Source organism: Ctenopharyngodon idella, chromosome 23 (genome assembly GCF_019924925.1).
Source record: "Ctenopharyngodon idella isolate HZGC_01 chromosome 23, HZGC01, whole genome shotgun sequence".
NCBI lineage: Eukaryota > Metazoa > Chordata > Actinopteri > Cypriniformes > Xenocyprididae > Ctenopharyngodon > Ctenopharyngodon idella.
Window position 1 is genome coordinate 10,073,921 of NC_067242.1, and position 9,849 is coordinate 10,083,769.

At 37.7% G+C, this 9,849-nt stretch overlaps 1 protein-coding gene across 2 annotated transcripts; it reads right to left on the reverse strand.

Moving 5' to 3' along the window:
* Positions 1-27: 27 nt before the first annotated feature.
* yme1l1a (YME1-like 1a) lies at positions 28-9,634 on the reverse strand. Of its 2 annotated transcripts, none has more exons than XM_051881880.1 (18): positions 9,417-9,634; positions 8,652-8,783; positions 7,164-7,347; positions 6,011-6,112; positions 5,506-5,615; positions 5,278-5,422; positions 5,099-5,182; positions 4,694-4,867; positions 4,464-4,616; positions 3,577-3,709; positions 3,433-3,495; positions 3,220-3,332; positions 2,993-3,148; positions 2,733-2,884; positions 2,173-2,299; positions 2,019-2,092; positions 1,156-1,242; positions 28-1,075 (listed from the first exon to the last, which is right to left on the reverse strand). In XM_051881880.1, the coding sequence occupies exons 1-18, from the start codon at positions 9,447-9,449 to the stop codon at positions 932-934; spliced, it is 2,166 nt and encodes a 721-aa protein (XP_051737840.1). In that variant the 5' UTR covers positions 9,450-9,634; the 3' UTR covers positions 28-931. The 2 variants fall into 2 exon arrangements, with proteins under 2 accessions (XP_051737840.1, XP_051737839.1); XM_051881879.1 differs by having other exon boundaries at positions 5,075-5,182; positions 9,417-9,631.
* Positions 9,635-9,849: the final 215 nt, after the last annotated feature.

Here is a 9,849-nt window from a genome sequence, read left to right on the forward strand (position 1 = left end):
TCTTATTTTAAGGAAATGACAAGGGAATAACCTTTATTTATGTATTTTATTTATAGTCATATCCCTGTTCATTCCGGATTAAGAGAAATGGAAATAAACATGGTATTAATTTCAAAAGCAAGCACACTAATAATTTTTCCAACCCACACATATATACAGTGCAGTCACCTGAGCCGTTTAAACACACACATGCAGACAACTCAAATGTGACAGAGGATAGCAGCAGGAGGCTTTTAGCTACCCCTGGAGTATATTCAAATAAATAACTTAATGAATAAGATCAGGGGTTAGTAAGTTCGAAAGGTCCAGTGGAAACAATAGACAAAAATCTACATTAGCTAATTGCTCAGATTTGCATTTACAGATATATTTATTCTATATCTGTGAATGCAAAAATAATACTGACATTCTGAAGTCACATTCATAATTGAACAATCTGTACTACTGTGATTACTGAAAATGAGACATCCTGATTTGGGCAGAAGCCCACCAGCATTTGATTTCAAAGAAAAGTGCACCATTAATGAGTTAAAAATTGTTCTGCTTTCTGTTTTTCTCCATTTCTCCATGACAAGTGCTTAAATTTGATGACTGGGTAACAAAGAATAGGATGAATAAAGCAAATTATGAGCATCATACTTTTCCTGTTATATACTTAGCTTCTAAAAACAAAGCAAAGAATTTAGTTTAATTGATTAGTAGCCATTTCCACTGGTTCACTGCTTAGGCATACTGGACGTACTTTTGGCATCAATTTACCATCTCAAATGAATACAAAATGTCTGAATTTCTGTTAGCTTAGTGTCTGTTTAAAAGCCAATGTGTTCCCTGAAAAATATTGAGAGAAGGCTAGAAAGTCCCGCTTATTACAGATGTTTATATTTACAGGTAAGATTGTGTCTTGAAATGTCTCTGTTAATCCAAGATTTAATCATCTGGGTTCCAGTGACTTTCCCTCCAGGATCATCTGAATTTCCTTTGCATCCAGAGTCTCGTAAGTCAGCAGGGCATCAGCCAGCAGCTTGTGTTCTTTGCTGTAGGTCTTAAGTAGGTTCTTTGCCCTTTCATATGAGCTCTGAAAGAGAAAATTAGGAAGCTGAATTTCCACAATCATCAGATCTAATATCGCTGACAAACAAAAACTAAAAGACCTACCTGCAACAGCACCCTGACTTCCTGTTCTATGGCAGCCTGGGTCTCCGGGCTATGGTTCGTCAGGTCATTGTAGGTCATGACCCCCAGCTGGTCAAAGCAAAGAGAGGTGAGTGAACCGCAGTTACAGGCACAACAGGAATTCAACAAAGGCTTCACACAAGTTTCTGATTACGACAGGATCCTGTCTTTACAGATGGGTGGATGTGTGTAGTTTAGACCCTGCATGTGCATTGCTCATTTCTGAAAATTGAGTATGAACTGAGTTCTGGAGAAGGGATTAGAATGAAACACAGATTTAAGTCTGGAATGTAAGAGCTCACACAGCACTAATGGCTTTGAACACGTGGAAGGACTCAAATGGCTTCTCCAAATAGCTATTTGCTTCCTTTCTTTTTGAAAATGATAATTATTTTCACTTGAAATGTGATCTGATGGAGATGGGGAGTTTTATTTTTCTTCTAAAAATTTCCAAGAATCATCAGCTGAAATCAATTTGAATTACAATAGAACTACATGTTGTTTAGGTAACAAGTTGTAAACAACGTCTATGGTAACATCCTAAACAAATGGCCACAAAAACTATGACAAAATCTGAAAGTTTTATTAAATGATAAACCTCACATTTTAGCCTAATAAATGATAATACACATTATTGTATTTTATAATAAATACATATATACATTAATAAATAAATAAAACTCCTCAGATTTGCCCAAAGTACATGAATGGCTAAAATAATTTATCTTTTTAGAGAGTGTATTATTTATTTAGAAACTCTGGCCAAAATTATAAAATCATCACTAACTACATACTGTATAACATGAAAAAAAAAAAAATGAATGAGTCACATAATGCGTTTTCACCTTGTCACTCATTCCAAACCGTGTCACCATCATCTGTGCTATTTTGGTGGCACCATCAAAATCACTGGACGCTCCTGTAAAAGAAACGAATAAAACATGATGTTGATATTTCCAAGAATTCAAGTAGCAAGGATCAGTTAGGAACACCTCTCACCTGTGGTGATGTGATCACTTCCAAACACCAGTTCCTCAGCGACCCTGCCGCCCATGCTGACGTCCATCTGAGCCAGCAGCTGGGCCCGCGTCTCACTCCAGCGATCGTTCTCTGGCAACAAGGATACCTGAGAGAGACCAGAGAAACAGAAGAAGCAACACAATGGGTTTATGTATAACTTTGGAGAGTAAAAGTTATAATTTCATGCAGGCTCTTTCTGCAAAACTCATTGAACAAATTCTAGTTTATATGTTTATATGTGAATAGAAGCCTAAAGTCAATCTGTTCATCATATCAAATCGTTTCTCTTCAGAAAATTTGGACTAAACCAATCAATTCATATGGATTAGTTTTATGATCTCTTTATGAAGTTTTTAAAGTGTCAAAGTTTCAGTTGAATAGCTGTCTATGAAGGGACAGAAAGCTCAGATTTCATAAAAAAATATCTTTATTTGAAGTCCAAAGATGAACGAAAGTCTTATGGGTCTTATGACAGAATTTCATTTTTGGTTGAACTATCACTTTAACATTATAATGGAACAGTGAGACCAATTACTCACATGTCCAAGCGAAGGGCCGCGTGGCATGATGGTAGCTTTGTTGATGGGCATGGCGTCTTTGGTGTAATAAGCAACTATAGCGTGTCCTGATTCGTGATAGGCTGTTATCATCTTATTTCTCTTGTCTATCTCCACACTCCTGCGCTCTGGGCCTGGACAGACAGAGAAGAAGAGGATGTCAGGAAAGAATGTCTTTGTTCAAAGCATTAATCCCCATCACATGCTGCAGCGACTAAGCTATACGGCCCTACTGTCCTCACCCATCAGGATCTTATCCTTGGCAAACTCCAGCTCCTTCATGGTCACCAGTTCTTTCCCATCAGCTGCTGCTTTCAGCGCTGCCTGGTTCACCAGGTTCTCCAGTTCGGCTCCAGAGAAACCCACTGTTCCCCTGGCAATGATCTCGGCATCAACAGCTACAAAACCAGATTATTTTATTGGATTGTCCTATTGAGAATCTTTGGAGACATATCTTAATAATTCTTACCAGAATCCACTTTAATTTTCTTCAAATACCACTGCAGGATTTCGGTGCGTCCCTTCACATCCGGTCTTGGAACAGTGACCTGCATGTCAAATCGGCCTGGTCTCACCAGAGCACTGAAACACACATTAACAAGATTTTTACAACCCTAAAATTCTTTGCAATAAACGCCTGCATGTAAAAAAGTGGAATTTACTGATGGCTGGAGAAACCTACTTGTCCAAAGCTTCAGCAAAGTTTGTAGCTCCAATCACAATGACCCCTTCATTAGGTTTAAACCTGAAATCATCAAAATACTAAAATAAGACCCATGTAACTCCTTTCAAAATGAGAACATGTAATAAAAAGCCATGGACTCACCCGTCCATCTCAGCGAGCAGTTGGTTGATGGTCTGTCGCGAGTACGGGTGCATGGGAGACTCGATTCTCTTGCCTCCTACACTGTCCAGCTCGTCAATAAATATTACACACGGTGCACTAGCTTTGGCCTCCTCTGTGAGAAAAACCAGCAAAAACATTTGTTAAAAGGGTCATGAATTGAGAAATCAAATTTTCCTTGATCTTTTGACATGTAAGAGGTCATTGTACTATAAAAATATTCTGCAAGTTTCAGAACCCGTTAGTACAAAAACAGCTTTTATTAAAACCAAGCTCAAAAAACGACTTGTTTCGAATTTTGTCACATTATTACATCATACAGCTTATTACGTCATGTCTACATCTTTGCCTCTTTAGCCCCATCATCATTTTGCACATGTCATGTAGTAGTAAATATGAGAGAGACACCTCTGAGCATTACAAGACATTCTGAAGTGCCAAGCTGTGGAAAAATACAGTCTTTGCATTGCCATCCTTGTGGTCCTAACATTAAGAAAGCGTGGATGAACTTTATTTTTAGCAAAGTTCCAGAGATATTTTTCAACACAATTCCACATGTGTAATGGTGGGGACGTTGAAAATTATTTTAATATGCAAAACTGTTACCCAATCATAGCAGTGGGCGTTTACTTCCAAGTCTTGAATGAGGCACACCCATCAAAACGAAGTGTTCAAAAGAGAGGGTCACAAACAGGATAGAAAATAGCTTATTATACTTCTAAATTAGGATGTTTTTTGATCATCTTGATAACATTATAAGTGGGCCTCAGAGAACATTACAGAAAATGCAGTTCATGACCACTTTAAAGTAGTTAAGTAAGTAGTTAAAGTAGCATTCTAAGACCACATTTTTTCCTCAAAAGACTCACTGAAAAGGTTTCTGATGCGACTCGCTCCGACTCCCACAAACATTTCATCAAACTCTGACCCGGAGGCGTAGTAAAAGGGCACATCTGCTTCACCTGCTACAGCTCTGGCCAACAGGGTTTTTCCTGTTCCTGGAGGCCCCACAAGCAGGATACCTGAAATACACATCCAGATTAGATATTTCTACAAAAAAAACCCTACAACCATAAGTAAAAGAAGTGTTAAATTTCACCTTTGGGAAGTTTACCGCCAAGCACAGTGAATTTCTGAGGGTTTCGCAAAAATTCGACAACATCCTGAAGTTCGTTCTTGGCCTCCTCCACACCTTTCACATGTTCAAAGGTGACGTTTTTCATCTGAACAGGGTCCACGGCTGAATCCAGACCGGAGGTGGTGCGAAAACGAACTACAAGTAAACAGTTAAAATGAAAACTTGAATATGAACATACTGCATTCTAATGATCTTATCAGAAACAAAAAATAATTTTACAGCACAGCCACAAAACATTTCAAGCACTACATACTTTATTATAAAAGCTGCAGAAGAAATTCAGCTACAGTAAATATATTTTAGGCATGCAAATATAAGGAATGAATAAAATGGGAAACAAACCAGTATCGGAAAACGAGCCTTTACCCGAGAAGAGAGGGCTTCTGGACACACCGTACAGGCCCACCAGCAGGAGGGCAAAAATAATCAGACGTGTCCTCTTTACGGAGTCTGTTAGAAACAGAAGTAAGAATGAAGTTTCTGCCACAAACACATATTTTACTATTAAACAGTCTCTGGGCTAAGATATGTGTTTAAGTTATCACCTTGAGTCCTCTGTGTCAATGCCTGAGCCTTCATGAAGCCCTCTGTGAAGCCAGTCTTAAAAGCATCCTGGTGAGATTCTGACAAGTTATTCTGTTTCAATAGCTGTTCAAAACTCCCTGTGTCTTGCTTTTCCTTCATGAGGCCCTGAAGAGGACAGAGAATAATCACACAAATAAAACCTGTTGTATTTCTGAATTAATATTTTGTCAGTGTCATGCTTTACTAACCTTCATAAAGACTGGTGTATAATTCTCTGCTTCTACTGGACCTTCAAAACCTGACTGCAGACGTCTGGTCTTGGACCTCATTGTCTTGAAACCTCTGTTTTGTACCCATACTAAGCATGAAAACAAACAAAACATACATCAAAATAATCCCAAAACTCAATCCATTCAATAGCTAGACCCTGTTCACACCAAGAACAATAAATATAACTATATATCAGCATCTACACTAACAGATGATAATGTTTATTATAAGCTTACACTGCAGTTATGTCATGTGCCACTTTAAATGCTCAAGCTCTTATCGGTTGTCAATGTTTTTATCGTTTATCAGCTTATTTAAAACAGTTCTGAAAGTGATTCCAATGATATTGTTCCAGCTGTGGTGTGGACTTCCCTATTCTCATAGAATTAGAACAATTCATACAACTTTATAGTTATAGTTATTGTCCTTAGTGTGAACGGAGCATAATTCTTAATATTTTGGTCATTTGTATATAAATATTACATTGCAGATGGTGCAGATCTACGCAGGCTGTCTGGAGGGGGCTGGAGCTTTGCCTGCGAAACACTGGAGAGCCAAAGAGTCCCGTGTGTTTGTGAGAAAACCCTGTGGTAAGATATACAATTTACATTACACAACAAAGTCAAGAATAAACACTTTGCTGACAACAAAATGAGCCTTTAGTTTCCACATGACAAGACATCTCACAGTGTCTGTAACGGTTTGATAAAAGATTCAGTCTCTCTAAACCCCTCCTTTCTGAGAGCCTACTCTGCTCTGATTGGTCAGATGGCCCAGTCTATTGTGATTGGTCGACCGCTTACAGTGCGTGTCAGAAACGAAACGCCTATTAGCATATCTGAACTTCAGCTCTGGATCTTCCTCAGCGGTTGATACACAGTGACACGATCCGTAATGATGCCGTCAATCAAGCCCCAGTCCTCATCCTTTGGATGTGCAGCAAAGTGGATTTGCTTTCGCAGCACAGAAAATAGCGTCTTCTCAACATGTTGACAACAAAAACCAAACTCTTCCAGGCCTCAGCTACAACTACAGTGTATGAGGGTCAAAGTAGATGTTGTTCTCAGGCAGCCAATGAAAACCATAGGCTGGCACTATGCAAATTTGTAACAAACCTACGTAGGTTCATGCAGGAATTAAGACGGGAATTACTAACGACTCATTTCAGGCAGTTCAGAATCAGTTCTTTCTTTTAGGAGACAGTAACTCCATTTATCATACAGTTTGATCTTTGACCTTTTACATTCACAAACAGCTATATTACACACTACATGAAAGGTGCTATCTGAAAAAGTGGGCACTTTAAGACTGGAAACTTGTTGGAAATCATAAAACTTGTTGGTGCACAAAATTTCAACATCCTAATAAATACATTATCTACTTGTGATCTAGCTTGCACAAAGTATTCAAGCACAGTAGGTTGAAAATGATACAAAAATTGCAGTATCATTTCCTGTGAAGCGGGAACAACTTATTTTTTTTAATTGCTCAACAGCACAATGTTGATAAAGAAAGACATGGTAGCATAAACTTATTCTGTAAGTGAATAAACCTAATTATTGAGCTACCAACAATTCAGAGCGACAAATATACTTCAAAACATGATATCATAACTATATGTTGTGGCTAACTTTACCATATTTGTTTTGGAAGAAGGAGGGGGCAGAAATGTGAGATGTTCTCCATGCTGTTGAGTTTTGAGCAGCACTGGAGATGGATTTCTCCTCTGGATCTATAGATGGCAGCAGGCGTTCCAGAACATCATGTACATGACTGAACCTCAGCTCTGACAGACCCAGCTCCTTCAAGTTTACTTTAGGCTGTGAAAACAAACCAGTTAGAACCATGAAGCGCAGTGGAAACCAGTGTTATTTAAGCATCACTGAGATAATATTATAGGGGACCTATAATGCCCCTTTAACAAGATGTAAAATAAGTCTCTGGTGTTCCCAGAATGTGTCTGTGAATTTTCAGCTCAAAATACCCCACAGATCATTTATTATAGCTTGTCAAATTTGCCCCTATTTGGGTGTGAGCAAAAAAAAAAAAAAAAAAAAAACGCTGTTTTTGTGTGTCCCTTTAAATGCAAATGAGCTGCTGCTCCCGGACGCTTTCCAGAAGAGGGCGGAGCTTTAACAGCTCGTGCTTCGGTTGCTCAACAACAACAAAGCTGGAGAATCTCACGCAGCCAAAATGAGGATTGTCAGTAACGGTGTTCAGCCTTACATTGTTCAAACTGATGGAGAGACTCAGGAAGAAGTTACAACTTTTAGAATGAAACTGGATGTTTCTAAATGGTTAGTGGATAAATTTATGTAGTTCCTGTGGAGTTGATTCAACTCATTGACTAGCATGTGCCGTCATGTTAATCTTTTGTGCAAATCCAGCATTGAATTGACCCTCGTTTGTGAAGCAGTCTGGCGTAAAATGACCGCATGGTAACACCACTCTACTACAACAACTCTTCCTCGTCTCTAAAGCAGCCCAACATGGCCTCACCCCCTTTGTTGTGTGTTCCCGGGGACAGGGTTTATGTAAATTTTAGGGTTAGTGATGTCACTAACCCAAGAAGAAGCTTGTTGTAGTCCCTACCAGCCATTTGTTGTAGTCCTTAAACAGAGAATTTTTTAAAAGAAAATATCTCCCTTTGCATTGAACTTTGAGTGTCGTAACTTTGCAGATGTTGTTTATGCTCAATAAGCAACATTACACACTAAAGTTAAAAAAGTGAAATCATAATCAATCACCCCTTTAAAATTTTTGAATGTTTTATTTTTATATTTTTCATTTTCATTTTAGTTAAATTTTTTTGTGTTTTTTGTCATTTTAATTATTTTTTTGTAATATGTAAATATAGTTTTTTAGTCATTTTTATTTCAGTTTTAGTTTTAGTTATTTTCCTACAAGTTAAACTAAACGAAAATGAGAAATTCTGCCTTGGCAACTAGCTAAAATAAGTTTATGGGTTTTTTTTTATATTATATTTTATTGCAGTAAATGTTTATTTTACTTCAAGTAACAAAATGAGTTTTAGTGAACTTTAATAACCCTGGTGTAAACATGAACTCTAACACGCACTTGCTATAAAATCCTGCGCGTGCTGTTTCCGTGACTGTCATCATACCTCACTGAGAAGTGGGTCATGTTCAGGTGACGGGTCTCTCTGTAGATTCTGCACCGATGTGGTTACGGCCGAGTTGGCTGAACTCTTCAGGTACTGGACCACATTGATTAGATGGGTCAAAGGCACTGTTCCCTGAAAAAAAGTGCATTTTGGTCACATTGCATAACTTGGTGTGGAGAATACTGGTTAGCAAATAAAAGAACAAAATTGTATTAAGTTGCCAGTATGTTGATCTGTAGGTCAGTTATGTCACTACTGACATACTGACTCACTACTGAAACGCACATATTTCATTTTTCCCCTTCAGGCACGTACACACTCTCTCACAGCTTTTGTTGTATAACCAGAGTGAAGGTAATATTACACAACAATGTCATCAGAAAGCACTATTATTGACTAAAAATAATTAAATATAATACCGAATATCAGTATAATTGTATTTTCTCAATCAAGATGGTTTGATGAAATTAATAGTCAAACAGATTATGTAATCTGTTTGGTGGTCTATACAACATCTAAATAGCGTCAGAACGTGCCAGAAATATGCTGTTTATTAAAAAAATACAATAAAATTTCAATATCAGACAATATTATTGTTTTAAATATCTATTTTAATCAGACTTACATTTACATGATCGAAGTTTGTTATGGAAAGCCCCATTCACACACTGTCTGCTTTCTCTTTCTCGTTCATTACTACTCACTCATTTATTTACAAAAAGGGTTTTGACAACTACTGTTTAAGACAATGAAATAACTTCATACCTGCGACTGAAATGTTGTAGGCAGAGAAAACATATTTTGCTTAGATTTTCGTTGAGAGGTTTTCTTGTGCTCCTGTCAAATCCTCTGCTGTGTTCTGTTCTTAGGTTATGACAACCGGTGTTGTTAATCTCACCGATGACTCCACCCTTCCTTTACTAAACAAAAAGATAGCGTTGTTAAATTCAGCGGATTAATCGCCCTTACGTGAGCTTCACTTCTTCGGTGGTAGTCTAAACCAGCAATAGTTCTCTTTAGTGCCGCCTGCTAGACAATAACGGTAAGGCGCAAAAATGTTTATTTAATTACTTTAATGAACTCATTTAGCTCATTTTTAAATTAACAATTGCACACAATCATAACATAATCACATAACAAGCCAAGGAAATACAAACGTTAGAAAGATAATAAATAAAAAAAGATGGCCACTTAGCTG

Excerpts from the sequence above, each read along its gene's own strand:
- yme1l1a (XM_051881879.1), bottom strand. The coding sequence starts at position 9,449 with ATGTTTTCTCTGCCTACAACATTTCAGTCGCAG. Across the intron at positions 7,348-8,651 it reads ATGACCCACTTCTCAGTGAG|CCTAAAGTAAACTTGAAGGA; the intron begins GTATGATGACAG and ends TTGTTTTCACAG. Across the intron at positions 2,093-2,172 it reads AAGTGATCACATCACCACAG|GAGCGTCCAGTGATTTTGAT; the intron begins GTGAGAGGTGTT and ends TTTCTTTTACAG.